We start from the raw sequence: 14,873 nt of genomic DNA, 5'->3' as shown, positions 1-14,873 counted from the left end.
TATGGCCAGAGCAAGTCAAATTCAAAATTCCTGCTGCTCATAGAACTATTTGATTTGGGCTTTTTGAGTGAAGAGATGAAGCAGAAGCAACACGATGATTTTCCCTCTACCACTTGCTTTATCCAAGGGAGCTCTGACCAAGAAACGAGTATTTTAAAAGTGACAATGGAATTTATGGCTTGATCTAGAAAGAAGCCAAGTTTTGCAAGAAACTGCAATTTTTTTGCCACAAGACCAACTGAGGAATTTAAATAACCAAGATTCCTGCAATATCTTTTGCTGCCCTGCAGCAGATTGTGCTACATTGAACCTTTTAGTTTCAGTACATAAAAAACTCCTAGGCCTCATTTCTGGTTTCCGTACACTTTAATTAGGAATAACAAAACAATTTTTGCTGCTATCCCCGAGCAGCTCTAACCACAGGTGGAAACGGTGCTCTGTTAAGTGCTACAGAAAGACAGAACAAGAAGAAGAAATTGAAGGATTTCATTTCACTCCCAGGAAAATGCATTGAGAAAATTTTCTGACAGCTTTAACAAGGCAGAGTCTGGCTCTCATTGCAGTTTCTCCCATATGTCCTCCAGTCGCATCACCAGAGTGCTAGACCAGTGACTCACAGAAATTATTCATTGCTCTGGAACTCTGGCCAAAAATATTTGGGTTAATTATCCATATCTTGTGTAACATATGGATTGGTCTCCTTTTCAGTTTTTATATTTTGGGTTTTTTTAAGAAACAAATCCTTTGATAAGATTGTGGTTTCATTTAATATAAGAAAGTATTAGCAAATAGAAATTGTACCTAAAAGAGAAAAAAAGAGGGAACAGAAAAATGATTTGGTCACGTTCCAAATGGAGGAAGAGGCTAGCATGGATGGCTAACTGTTAAAATAGTACAAAGCAGTTTGGATGGCAGCCATTTCTATTTTTCCAACCACAAAGACTTAGAATGACAAAATGTGAACTTAATGATAAATGCTGGAAAAGGAGAATTTAAGAAGATAAACTGAAAAATGTAGAGTCATAAAATTGTTTAGGTTGGAATAGTATAGTATAGTATAGTATAGTATAGATCGAAGAGTAATTGCTCCTTCAGAGCATACAGAGAGAAGATAACTACAAACCCTTCTAAATGTAACTATTGATTTCTAAAAACCTGTTCCAACAAAAATAATTTCCTAAATGTCATCTGATGCAATATTTTCACCCTAAATTACAGGCTGTTAATAATTACTGTATTTTCAGGGGGTTTTTTGTACCTACAAGATGCAGCAACCCTTGTTGCTCATGTTGTTCTAAGGAACAACAAGAACTTCCTCAGAAGCTTTATCATTGACAAGAAAAATGCCTATGTTGTTGTTGTTGTCTAGAAAAGATACGGGAGCTAAAGAAGCAAGCTCTGCTCAAGTAATTCATATGAAGAAAAGGCAGTTAAAATCTCAAAAATACCTCTCCCAGTCTCTGTAGGAAGAGGAGATAAGTGGTTCTGGTTTCTTGACATATAATCTGGAGGTTACAGAAAAAGATGAAGTACTGAAAAAAAAAAAAAAGACAGACAAAGATCCTTTGAGAAGTCAGGAAGCAGCTTCAGATTTATCATATCTGGCATATTATATATGAAATGAAAGGGCACCTTGTCTTTGTCCCTACAGACAAAATAATGAGCTATGCCCAAGCTATGAAAATAATAATTCCCTCTTCCTTATTGTTTCATAAGTACTTACATTTAATTTCGTTCTTTTCCTTCATACATTTTATACCACATGACAATTACTGTGTACTTCCCACCTCTCTCTGTCTCTCAGTCCTGCAAGCATACACAAACATAAAAAACCAGCTTTGTAAACATAAATAGGAAATACAGCCATATCCTGCCATTTGCCAAAGATATGTTCCTGAAAAATGAGACACTTGGCAATCCAACAGAGAGCAAGCCAATTTTACCTGTAAGGATAAATACAACTGATGCACACCGCAATTTAAAAAATACACATGGAAACAGTATACATGATGGTCAGGCAGAAATAATTGCTGTAGAAAATAGGAGCACAAGGTGGGAGAGATGCTGACTTTTGGAAATGCAAAGCTGCTTTAGAAAAATCTCAGGTACTTCAGCTGTGAAACCGAACACCTGATCATGATCACATTTTTCCATCCTTCACCTTTGATTGGCTTGATTCATCTGAGAAAGATGAAATGATCAAAAAAATTAAACTGCTCAGGAAGAAGCTCAAAGAACTCTCTTCACTATTGCCCAAAGAATTGTCCACATTGTTTCAGACACACCTATAATGCTGTTCTCCAGAGCATGGGAAAGAAAATGCTTCTTCCATACTTTCCCTTGGTTTAAAGGACATCTAGCATTAGCAGGATTAAGGGACCGGGTCCTACAGCTAAATTTGATCAGATAGATATTAGACTGCCAACAATTCATTTTAAGCGTGAACACAATAAATCACCATGACCTTTTAAGACCCTTTAAAAAAACAGGAAGGAGGAAGAATCAAGCATGAAATTTCTGTTGAGTCAACATTATGACAGGCTAAAACAAATACTTATCAAAGTCTAGGTCTAGGGAAATTTCTAATTTCTTTCAGAGTTTGGCTAACAGAACCAAAAGATAACATCTATCTAAATAATTCTGAGGGCTTTCACAGGACCCAAAGCAAATAACACCACAGTCGAAACCTGTTTGTCCTAAAAGTTGCCAACATTTTTTACAGGTGGTCTTGTAAAGTAATAATAATCTCTGCACTGCACTTCTAGGCAGTCCACAATAAAATACAATTGTGTAAACATGTCTGTCTGAGAAATGCCTCTCAGGACAAGAACAAGCCTTGGAAGGGGATTCAGGAAAGTAATAAGAAATGCTAACGAAACACTGAACTTTAATATTTTGCCATAATAAGCAAAGATGAAACTGGATTATTCCCCAGCTTGAAAGACTCTTTTTGTGTCTTCAGAGATGACACCAGACTCTTCTCACTGAAAAGATGAGAGGTAGCAGGCACAAATTGAAACACTGGAAATGGCACTGAAACATAAGAAAAAGCTGGGGGTTTTTACCACCGGTTCAAACAGGTTCTGGAGACTTCATCCTTGGTGATATTTGAAACCAAACTGGACACGGCCCCAAGCAACCTGTTCTTCTTGACCCTACTGAGCAGAGGTGGCTGAATAGAAAATTACCTGAGATTCTTTCTGACCTCAGCAATTCTGACATTCTGTAAAGGTGGAAATGTGAGGTTTTGGGGGCATTTTTGAAGTTCAGAATACAGGTGATACAGGGATCTGCATGGCTTCTTCTCCACTATCGTGTTGATTATACATACAAGTGCCAGTATCACACTGATACCCTTATCACAGCCATGGCTAATCATTTACATTAGTGTAGTGGGCATATCAGCAGAAAGGGAAAGCTACATCATATCACCTCAGCATTATAGAGAGTAAACAGGTGGTATTATCATTAACCATTACATAGAATCCGGAAACCAGTAAGTACAAGATTACTTATACCAGATATTGAGTGTTAAAGAGTGTAAAACATGCTGAAAATTAACAAATGTTGTATGCAAGGCAGATATAAGACCATTACATACCATTTTTAAGTATTATGAAGTAAACTGTGTTTATTGTATGGCAGTTGCTGGTTAAATTAACAGCAAAAGAAACAAATCACAAGGGGGAAAAACCAGATTAAAAAACCTCCAGATGCCTTCTTGACAGTAAGACCTGCCAGCCCCAGGCTCAGTTTTCAGACAAGTTTGAGACTGCTGCATTCCACTTCCTGAACACGGCAGCTTTCGATTTTGGCCCCAAGAAAGAGCAAAGCAGATGTGAGAAAAAGACTTGGTTTGACTGCACTTTTAAAGCAACTCATCTAGAAGAGAACAAAACAGAGTCAAAACACAGCAGCAAGGCTGTGAAATGTGGTTGGTTGTAAAATGACCCAAATGGAATACCAGCATGAAAAATACCACGCAAATCACATCCTTCAGCCCACCAAAAGCAGGTCAGAAAGTATGAAATGTAAGAGATAATGCAGTCCTCTAGATTAAGTAACCGATACATACTTACCAGGATGAATCCTAACTACTCTTTGGGATCCTGATTACAGGTCTCTACTGTCATCACCAAGGAGAGATTAATTACTTATTAACTCAGGCACTAGGACACAGACTTCACATTGTTTTTTGTGGATAATATCATACAGGTATTTGAAAAGAAAATGATACGCTGTTATTTTTCCTCCTGAAGTGTCTACCAGGCATATTGCAATATTTATGGATCCAGTTTCACAACCTCTTTAGGGTAGCAGATGTAGGGAATGCTGCCAGAACAGGTCATCCTACCTGCTCTCATCTTTTTACCCACATTGCTGAACTGCTAAAGTGAGGGTAACTAGGCATGTCTGCTAAACATTGCTAGGACTCTTCCTAAAGATTAACAATTATTTCATTGTCTATAACCTGGATTCAAATGTGAGTGAAGAAGATACACAACTATACCCTGGACAATGGGCTGGGGGAAGCAGAAATTATAACATTCACTGACAGTAAAGAAATAGACAACTACAACCTGAACTTCATGGAGAATTAATGAGAGAGTAGAAAGTAAAGTGAAATAAATCACAAAAAGCTCCTATGTTTTGGCAGAAAAGTATGGAAAGAGAATAAATGTACCATCACACGTTAATTTACAATGCTTGTAAACAAAGAAGACGCGATGGTTGAAGTCTGTACCTGTGCTGTTCAGGCAGAGGTTTCATGCTTGTCTAGCACTGCATCTGCGGTGACAGAGTCTGGCACGTTTTTATGGGTGCAAAGGTGGGAACAGAACTGCCTGCACATACGGACGTAAAAAGTGCCACGGAATAGGGGCTACTGGGAATGTTGGGCAGGTCTTGTGCAGGCACAGAGAAACCAAAGAAAAGGCTCATTGTCCAGGCTACCTGGAGCAGTGCATAATTACGCGCACATGATGAATACCCGCTGTGGGGCTCTGAGGAGCGCAGAGTACCGGGGCGCGGGCGGCCAAACGCGAGGCAGCATCCGCGCTCCGGACGCAGGACATCGGCCCGGCCGGCGAGCAGCGGAGCCCGCCCGGCGCCGGGGGACAAGGGCGGGCTGGAGTGTCGGGGCCCGCAGCACGGGGAAGACGAGCCCCGCGGCACCCGGGGAACACCGGCCGGGGCGGGAGGCGGGCGGCACCGAGAGCCCCCCAGCCCTGGGCACCCCGGCATCGGGGCGGGCCGGCGCGGCGCTCGGGGGGCTCCGCCACTCGCCAGGAAACTTTCCCGCCCACGCCCCCGCCGCCTCCCCCGGCCCGGAGCGGCAGGTCCCCGGCCCGCCCGGTCCCTCTGCCCTCGCTCCCCGCGCCGCCCCCTCGGGCCGCGCCCTCCCCTCACCTGGGCGAGAGCGGTGCCGGCAGCGTCGCGGGGTCGCGCTCCATCGCTACGGCGGGGAGGGAGCAGCCCGGCGGCGGTGACAGCTCCGCGCTAGGTGAGCGCCGCCGCCACTGAGCAGGCGCGGAAGCGGGCGGCCCCCGCGATGATGTGGCCCGTGATGCGCAGAGCCGCCGCCGCCGCCACCGGCAGCTCCGAGCCGCCGCCGGGCGGGGGAGGGAGGGAGGAGCCGAGCGCCGCCGCCCCGCGCCGCCCGTGGGACGGGACGGGACGGGGCGCCGTGCCGTGCCTGCGGTCCCTCGCAGTCCGGCCCCTGGGGGAGCCCCCGCTGCCTGACATCCGCTGCGGGACCCGCCGGCGTCCCCTTGCCGCTGCGCCATCCCCCCGCCCCTCGGCGGTAGCGGGGGGCGAAGCTGCACCCCCCGGCTCGCTGCCTCCGCAAGGGCCCGGCCGGTGCTCCGCAGCCGGGGGAGACAAAGCACTGGGGAGTGGGGCTCCAGGGCGCTCCCCGGGCGGAGCCAGCGGTGGCGGTGCCTTTGCTTCCACTCGAAGAAGCTTTCTTGGCGACAAGAGCACGGGTCGCCGGTTGACTCCTGACTGCCAGCTACCAGGACATTGCCGCTCTTTTCTGCCAGCTGGCTAAAAGCAGCTTCCTCGGGAATCCCATTTTTTTAAGTTTTAGGGTCAGTTGGAATATCCATGTTCTTGCCCAGCTAGGTTGTACACCTTGCACACAGTGTGTAAGTCTGTGAGTTAACTCCATGACATCAGCTGCCTCTGTTTAACTAAGTATGGAGCCAAGGCCTTGCTGGACTCCTGTGCTGAGAAACACTTTATATTAATACATCAAAACAGTCAAGCCAGCTAAATTTGTGCATTTCTAGTTTTGTGCATTACTAGTTTTATTCCTCAGTTGTTGCTCAACGCTTTGAAGTGGTGAAGGATGCCTTAACAGGAAGGTGAAAGAGAAGAAAGGAAAAAAGAGGATGAAAAGAGAAGATTTAATGACGGTGACAGCAGCTGAGCCTACAGCATCCCTTTTCATGTCTACAGAGAGAAAAAAAAGACAGCACGGGCAAATCACCAAGTACCTGCCATAAACTGGAGCTAGGTGTGGTGGGGATGTGTGGAATAGCAGAAGCTTAAGCACAGGGAAATGCATTTGCAGGAGTGGGGCCAAAACATTCTGTGCTACAAGAGTGAAACATACAGCATCAGCTTGAACACTCAAGTCGATACCACCTTAAATGAATGAAGCAGCCCAAAGCTCGGAGCTATTAATTCAGCTGTCTCAAGCCTGAATTTATTGGGGATTTGGGCTACAGAGCTGTTGTTTCCCTATCCTTGTAGGAACTGTATATATCCATGCTTTGTGTGTGCTCAGGTGTTACACAGCATGGATACTTAGTTGGGCCGCCTTACAAATCAGATAAAGATCACGTCTGCTTCTGTTGTCAACAGGTTAGACTGTAAACCTGAGGTTTGGGAATAGCACCTGAGGGTGCTGTTTCTGGCTTTTCTAATTGCTTGTCTGGTTATCTTGGGCAATCACTTCATCACTCCCTACTGCAGGTTCCTTGACAGCATTATGCCCCGCCCTCCATGGAAATCACATAATACCCATGGATGAAATATATTATTTGAGGTTCACACACTATTATTTTGGGTTGTGTACAAATTCAGAAAGACTCACTTTTGAGGCCCAAGGCAAAAACCTCAGCCCTCAAGATTTTTCAGTCATTAAAGCTAGCAATGGGATTTTTCTGGAAAATGGAAATTCTGGAGCATAGTTGGGTAGAAAGGTGAAAAACAGGTAGCAAATTCAGTGGAATGCAGCTGGCACTGTGGGTGGGCTGAGGAAGTGACACAGGACACTTGTTTGGGCCAGTCTGTCAGGAAAACAGCAGGGTGGTCTCTTGCTTGAGGCCTTGCAGAAGGTTTGCTTCTTATTCATGTTTATTCCAAGAGACTGGAATCTGGGTGATTGTGTGGTTGGGTTTTTTCCTGTGTTCTTTGCAATGAGAGCCTATAAACACCACTTACCTGATTACTATTTTTTCTCATTTTCATCTTGGGCTTCCCATCTTGTTTCCTATGAACCATTCAGTTTTCTTTTTGCAGTTTTCACACTGTCTAGATGTGAAAGGACAGAAGCTGCAGAACAGATAAGGACATAAACTGAGGAACAAATCCTGAATAACAGGTTGGCCAGTGTCAACTGAACTTGGTGGTTGTGTAAGTTTCTTTTCCAAAGGATGACTAAAACTCCCTCAGGCTCTGATATTTAATTTTAGATTCATTTGTCAAACTCTGAAAATGAAAATGGGCAAGTTTTCAGAGATAAGCAACTACTGGCAGGCGTTCAGGTGACGTTACCTGCTGGCAGCTTGGTTCCACATGCTCATGGCTCTTCCAGGTGAAGGGATGGACTTTTTGTGCCAAATCACAGAATCAGTCAGGTTGGAAGGGAGCATAGTGGATCATCTGGTCCAACCTCCCTGCTTAAGCTGGCTTGTCCTTGAGCACTTTGCACAGAATTGTGTCCAAACAGTTCTTGAATATCTCCAGTATGGGAAACTTCACACTCTCTCTGGGCAACCTGTTCCAGTGTGTGGTCACCTGCACAGTAAAGAATTTCTTCCTCATGTTCAGGTGGAACTTCCTGTGCATCAGTTTCTCCCCGTTGTCTCTTGTCCTATTGCTTGGCACCACTGAGCAGAGCCTGGCTCCATCCTCTTGTCACCCTCCCTTTACATACTTATGTACATTGACGAGGTCTTCTCTCAGTCATCTCTTCTTGAGGTTGAACAGGCCTCCAGCTCTCTCAGCCTTTCCTTTTAAAAAGATGCTTCAGTCTCTTAATCATCGTTGTTGCCTCTGCTGGACCTGCTCCATGTCCCTTCTCGTATTGAGGCACGCAGAACTGGACACAGCACTCCAGAGGTGCCTCACCAGGGCTGAGCAGCGGAGCAGGATCACCAGCCTTGACCTGCTGGCAATGATCTTCCTAATGCACCCCAGGACACCACGGACCTCCTTGCCCCCAGGGCTCGCTGCTGGCTCATGGACAGCTCGTTGTCCACCAGGACCCCCAGGTCCTTCTCTGCAGAGAAGAGCTGCTTCCCAGCAGGTCGGCCCCCATCCTGTAGCGGGGTTATTCCTCCCCGGGCGCAGGGCCCTGCAGTTGCCCTTGTTGGATTTCAGAAGGTTTAAATCGTTTCATGACGGTCTCCGCGGCGCGCTGTCCCCGCTGTCGCGCCCGGCTGCGGGCGGCAGTGCCGGCCCCTCACGCCGCCGAGCTCCTCCCGTCCGGTAGGGGGCGCGCCCCGCGCCGCCGCCTAGGGCGTGGGCCGCTCCACTTCCGTGCCGGCGGGCGCATGGCGGGGCCCGGCGGGGCGGCGGGGCTCGCAGCCTCCCGGGAGCTGCTGGACGTGGGGCGCCGACCAGGTGAGTCCGGCAGCGGCCACCAGCGAGCGGGGGCTCGACTCGGGCAGGCAGCCCAAGGGAGGGGTTCGTCAGGCCGCCGGGCTGCTGGTGATCCACTCGTGATTGCATCCCGCGTGCATTGAAGAGCTGCTTTCCCAGGCAGGGCTGTGGTAACGCGAAGTAAATAAGCGGGGAAATCCACGTTAAACGATGGGCAGTCGTAACAACGTTTTTATAAGACCAGAAAAAAAGTTTAAAAGACAGAACGCTTCGCTTTAGTTAATGATACCGGGCGGAAGGCTCCGTTGGTGGTCATAAGGATTAATGTGGCTAATTAATGCCGAATTCCCTGGTATCGTTTGGGTTTTGCGGCGCTGCTGCTGCCCTCAGATAGCGGAGGGCATTGGCACCACGCAGATGAGGGGAGGGATTTAAATCGGTGCGGCTGGCACGCCTCAGCTCCCACCGCACCATGCCTTGCTGTGGGGTGTTGCAGGTAGTTTTTCTATGCGTTATAACTCTCGGTTAATCAATCTTTGGCTCAAAAACAGCTTAAGGAACTTTAGCTTAAACTTAAGGAGTGTGTAAGAGGTGACCTGCAGGGTGAGAGCTGTGGCCCCTGTAGCGCAGTATTTCTTCCAAAAACAGCAAAAGCAGATGACAATTACGGAGAACTTGTCAGCTTAAGCACTGCAATACTTATTTGTTTGTTTGCAGGGCTGGAAGACATTTTGCTGATCAATTCAAAATGTAGCAGCAACAAGACCACAACTTTACAGACGGTTAAATTGCCAAGGAGCAGTGGTAAGTAAGGAGGAGCTTGTACTGTAACTGTGTCAAGTAGTAGGTAACACTTGTGACAGAACTTTGGCTTCAGTGCTTTCCTTGCATAGGTAAAGGGAGAAGCTCTTGTGTTCAGTGTCTACAGGTGGTAGGTCCTCCTCCCATTACAGTTCCATGTCCCGCTGGTGAGTCATGTAAGTGCTGCTGCTGCAAAAATTAGATTTTGCAATGCTAGGCATTACAGCTCTAAGTTTTAGGGACAGATTGTTCTTTCCCAGTGCAGAGTTGTTCCTTGGGCTTCTTATTTCTTTTTAGAAGTAATTTGTCAGTATGATATATTTGTTGTATAAAAGCATTTAATTTAAAAAGGGTTCCTGTCAACTTATTTTGTTCTCTGCTTTGTGATCGAGCTGAAATTAAAAAAGATTGTTACATCAAATTCTTTGTTAGATAAAAGTCTCTACAAAGATGACAGTGTTTCAAAGGTAGATTATACCTGTTTCCTTTTGTGGAGCTCACCTGGAATAGTACCTCTTCTCAAAGAAAGCAAACTGTTTGGCTCATCTCCATGTGTGGAGCAGTTTATTTGAAGAAACTCTGGAGGTGAAAATACTGTCTTCCTCTGTGGAAGGCATAGGAGTGTGATTCTCCTAATTGCATTGATTACCTTAAAATTCTTGTGAAGTCCCACTGAGCTGTAGAGGATAAGTGCTTTATACTTCAGCCTGGAGTTTCCATCTCTCTCCCACCATCTTAATTTCAAAATTTCTTTAGTCAATTGTGTAGACCTTTCATTAGTCTATCATGGCATCTGCTACAGCTAATTTTTCCATCTTCTTTGAGGCCTTCAGTCTATACTTAATTATTGTAGATGGCTGGAAATTACAGTTGAAATGGAATCTGTTTAAAGGCTCATTTCTGAGGTATAAATGTGAACACTAATGGGCATCTCTTTAACTTTTTTATATAAATGTGATAATTGGTTTTTTTTCAGTTTTGGACCGAGTACAGAGCTTTTTACCACAGATGGCCCAGGCAAACGATGAGCTCAAGAGAAAAATGGTAACTGCACCAGCTCATCAGTTTGATATTGAACATCTAGACAGTGAAACAGAAAAAGTTATAGAAATGGTAAATACGTTTTTTATTTTAACATAAATTTAGATGGGATTAAAATAACTCCTCGATCTTAGAATGAGTAATATGATAGATAAAGTGAAGTCTTTACCATAGTCTGTGATCTGCTAATTCAAAACTTATATATAATAAGGATGCTTATTTGGTTGAAATTTACATCCTGGTTTTCATACTTGCAGAATTTAATCACTGGGGATAAAGTAGTTTAAGAACAGAATAAGACATACTTTTGAATCAACAACTCTGAATCAAAAGTCACAAATTGTATTTTAAAAGTCTCATAGGTAATTTGGTTTAGCAACTGGACAATATGAGGCTTAGTAAGGCTTAACAGGAGGCTTTAGTGTAAGTGTAATTACTGGCTTTCAGCTCTGCTCTGTCATTATTTTTAGGACTGACTAGATCTTGGGTTTAGAAAAGTTGTTAGTGTTGTTGTGATCCTTTGTTGCTGGTATTTATCTATTTATTTACAGTAACATAAATATTTTCTTTCTGGTTTTAATTGAAGTGCTGCAGCCACATGCCTATATAAGAAAGGTGATATATGTGCATGATCCAGCCAAGTGCCTTCTGGCTAAGCAGACCTCAAAAATCATGGCTCTGTATATGGATATAGGAGATCACTTCAAAAAGTATACTGGTGGTTTAAACTACTTGCTGTTTTAGACTAGTTGTAGTGCCCTGAGTACTATTACGTTATAAGATATGAACTATATTGATAAATATATATATATGTGTGTGTGTGTGTGTGTCTGTGTATTTGTCATGACCCCGTATGCACTAAATGGTTTCAATTAAATTTTTTACTGAAAAGTGGTATTGATGCCTGCTTCTCATCAGTTTAAATACCTGATTTTGACAATCTGAGATCAGCTATGCACTCAGTTCTTTCTTGGATAGTGATATAAATATGGCCTTAGATTTGCTATAAGCCAATATAAATTGCAATTTAAATATTTAGGAATCTCTTCATGATATGCATCATAATCCTAGGAAAACCCAGAGGTCTTTTTTATTGTGACTGTGGTTTTCTTATGGTAGCAGGCTGTTTAGTGTGTTTGCCTTATGTTTTACTCCAGTGATAGAAGTGCTATAGTGTGTGTGTGTGTATATATGCATGTATATATATATATATAAATAGTATATGTAATGTGTTAACCAAGATCTTTTTTTTCCAGAATGTGGCTGTAGTTGAACTGAGTGATTCTGATACAGATGAAGAGTTGCTGACTTCAGAAGATGACTCAGAATCTGATGAAGATGATGCTGTAACAGATGAAGTGACAATAGACAACATTAAGTTTCCTAAACAAAAGGGAGAAAAGGGCAAAATAGAAATTTTGGACAGCAAAGAGAATGAGTAAAGCCATTTTATTTTACTTTAAAAAACTCCAAAGCAACCAAATCATGTTTTCTCACTTTGAAGAGTTGGCCCTTAAAACCACCTTGTTTCCCAGTGCAGCATCTCTCAGGATCCTGTGAAATGCTATAGATTTGGATTCTGGAGAGTTCAGAATCCACTCATGACTGTGGGAGGCTGGATTTCTGAAGAATTAAGTGTGATTTGATTCATCAAATAACAGGGAAGTGGACTTCATAGTAGATTACACTAAGAAAACAGCTAGCGTAAGGGGCACTTGAAAGTTAAAACTCTTGTTCTGTTCCTTTATTGAAGAAAGACTTTTTTTTTTAATAGGATGATTGATAGAAGAAGTTTTTGCTTCAAGGGCAAGAGAGACTTAGCTAGGAAAAAAGCTTTCGTTTTATATTCCATGTCCCGTGAAGTGCTATGTACACTATCTTCAATATTAAACATGATCCTTAAGTACCCCAGAGGTATGTCTGCATTGCATTCCTGACGGTGACTGCTGAGCACTGGAGCAGTGGCTGAGCTCGTTTCTAGCTGAGCCAGCCTGGGTAAGGACAGCCATGACGAGAGAGTTCAGCAGAGGATTGCTTACCCTGTGTGCCTGCACTGAGCTCCACACCAGCTCGGGAGGGTTACAGGCTCATGTGGTGCAAATACCTTCCATACTCAAAGGATCAAGTCTGCCTATGGGGTGTCACGATAGCTTTAAGCTACACTTTTCATCCCCCAATTTCCCTGCCACGTTTCCAATCTCCATTTTGTTAACATCCGTCATTTTCAGAAGGATAAAGAGGTGAATTTTCAGCTGGCCTGTGCTTAATTTGGCTTGACACAATTGTGAAACCAGAATCTGTGACAGTGTGTCTCATTCATACTTACCTCAGATTGATCTAATTACAATGGTTTGGGCTGTTGCATTTACTTCACAGATCAGTTTGCATTTCAGAAGTATCTGTCGTGCTCCTGGATGTCACTGTTTCTTAAAGGAACTTTCTATTTTCTACACCATTAAAGTAAAATTTTTCTATGCTGTATTTGCTCAAATATTAAACTTAATATTTGACTTGAAACCTGCAGTTATTTATAGAATTTATTTTGAATCCCATACTTAAAGTTCTAGTTTTAATATCTGTTTCTGTAATATTTCCAGTAAGAAATAACAAGGATTCTGGTCTTTCTTTTACAGTGTGGCTTAAATACAGGATGGAGATGATCTACTGATTAAACCACAGAACATTTTAGTGAAGGGGTAGGATGGGAATCAAAGAATCAGACTGCTACCTTTAATGGCAGCCCACAGATAGATGAAGCTTTGGGTGTTTTTGCATTCTAAGAGCAAGGAGTCTTAACAGGCTTAGTTAAATAAGGTCTCAATCTATAGAAAATTTCTTCCAAACTGAAAAAAGTTTGAAAGCCAACATCAGACCTTGGACATTTTACAAGGGATTTTCCCACAGATTAAAAAAAAAAAACCAAAAGTGTGAAATACAAAGTAATAATCGTGCAGTACGAAACAGTGATTACAGTCCATGTGCACAGACACAAAAAGTGATTTTAATCCATTAATGTAACCACCTTTCAAATTGCAGGCAGATCACACATTCTGTATCAACAAAAAGGTAGAAAATATTTTCAGCAACTTTAGCTTGATATGCATAGTTTAACACCAATGTTGAACTCTGTATGTACTATACAAAGATCATAGTAAGTGCACTTCCTTGCATTGATTTACTTCTTATGGCACAAAGGTTTTCTGTACTGCTGAAAAGTCACCAGAGCAGAGTGTTTAATTGCTACCATAAAACCTGAACTGGTTTATAGCAAAAATGGCATAATCAGTATATTTTAGTTCAACTTTAAAAGCCTAATGACTAAGGATTTAAAATGATCACGTAAACATTATGTCGCAGAAGTATGAAGTAGGTATGTGAGAACTTATTCTTCAGTTCTATTTAAAAAAAATAAACTGAACCATATTCTTGGGGTTTTTTTATCTGGGAGGATGAGGGGAAATTGTGCTACCAACTGTTGCTGCTGCATAATTTAAATAGCTTCAGGGTAATTTCCAAAAGCCATTGTCTGTCAGACTAAAATTTGGACCTAATTTATAGAAACTTATCCATAGAATGACTGTTTTGTTTTGTTTGGTTGGTTGTAGCACTGCAGACAGCGTATTCTACGCGCGGCAGAGTGCTTCATGTAGTCATCAAGATTGAAACTGCTGAAAGTTCACTTCCCAAGTGAAGCTGTTACTTTAATATTCCACAGTGATGGCTTTGGTTCTGAGATATTCATGAAGAGCTTCTTCACCTGTACAAGCACAATATTCACCCATTAGAACAGCAGCTAAATTAATTTTGTCAAGCTGTAACTATTATTAAGAAAAAATTTGAAACACTGTAGCCAATATTTGAGTCCTTAAGGAACAATGGAAACTAATTACCTTCCCACTGTGATTTACAGAACTGGTTTGACAAGAGGCCAGGCCCGACAGATGTTGAAGAAAAAAGGAACTGGAATTTAACCATCAGCAGCAGCAGTCTCTAGATGGCCACCAGGGGCCCAGAGCTGAATTTATGAGCTTTGCTTTGCCTCTATTAAAGTTCATAGATAGAGAAGCTGTGTAAAAATCAGTAATCTTTTTTTCCCTGATACCATCAGACATTTTGGTTTCAGGAAATGTCTTTGGAGATTCCAAAGGCAAAAATCTGTTGTGTGAATGTAATTTGGTTTTCCTTTTTTCTGTGCCATG

At 43.0% G+C, this 14,873-nt stretch overlaps 3 protein-coding genes across 6 annotated transcripts in view; 1 reads left to right on the top strand and 2 right to left on the bottom strand.

Annotated features, from left to right (window-relative positions):
* Window positions 1-5,572, bottom strand: part of SLC41A2 (solute carrier family 41 member 2) — a 65,118-nt gene extending 59,546 nt beyond the window's left edge. The window contains exons 1-3 of one of the 4 annotated variants that reach the window (XR_005604448.1): window positions 5,410-5,570; window positions 1,724-1,806; window positions 1,449-1,532 (exon numbers count right to left, since the gene is read on the bottom strand). The gene's annotated coding sequence lies outside the window, so the exon portion shown is untranslated. Of the gene's footprint in view, window positions 1-1,448; window positions 1,533-1,723; window positions 1,807-5,409 lie in introns of all 4 variants that reach the window. The other 3 variants (XR_005604446.1, XM_039570720.1, XR_005604447.1) reach the window with 3 other exon arrangements.
* A 3,188-nt stretch (window positions 5,573-8,760) lies between these two features.
* Window positions 8,761-12,587, top strand: NOPCHAP1 (NOP protein chaperone 1). Its single transcript, XM_039571324.1, has 4 exons — window positions 8,761-8,853; window positions 9,550-9,636; window positions 10,610-10,746; window positions 11,931-12,587. The coding sequence occupies exons 1-4, from the start codon at window positions 8,784-8,786 to the stop codon at window positions 12,114-12,116; spliced, it is 480 nt and encodes a 159-aa protein (XP_039427258.1). The 5' UTR covers window positions 8,761-8,783; the 3' UTR covers window positions 12,117-12,587.
* A 1,054-nt stretch (window positions 12,588-13,641) lies between these two features.
* The window catches only part of ALDH1L2 (aldehyde dehydrogenase 1 family member L2), a 29,030-nt gene continuing 27,798 nt past the window's right edge, over window positions 13,642-14,873 (bottom strand). The window contains 1 exon segment of the mRNA XM_039571323.1: window positions 13,642-14,431. Within this exon segment, the coding sequence (XP_039427257.1) occupies window positions 14,376-14,431 (56 nt within the window). The 3' untranslated portion in view covers window positions 13,642-14,375.

Source organism: Corvus cornix, chromosome 1A (genome assembly GCF_000738735.6).
Source record: "Corvus cornix cornix isolate S_Up_H32 chromosome 1A, ASM73873v5, whole genome shotgun sequence".
Lineage (NCBI taxonomy): Eukaryota > Metazoa > Chordata > Aves > Passeriformes > Corvidae > Corvus > Corvus cornix.
This window is presented reverse-complemented; position numbering and strand designations above follow the sequence as displayed.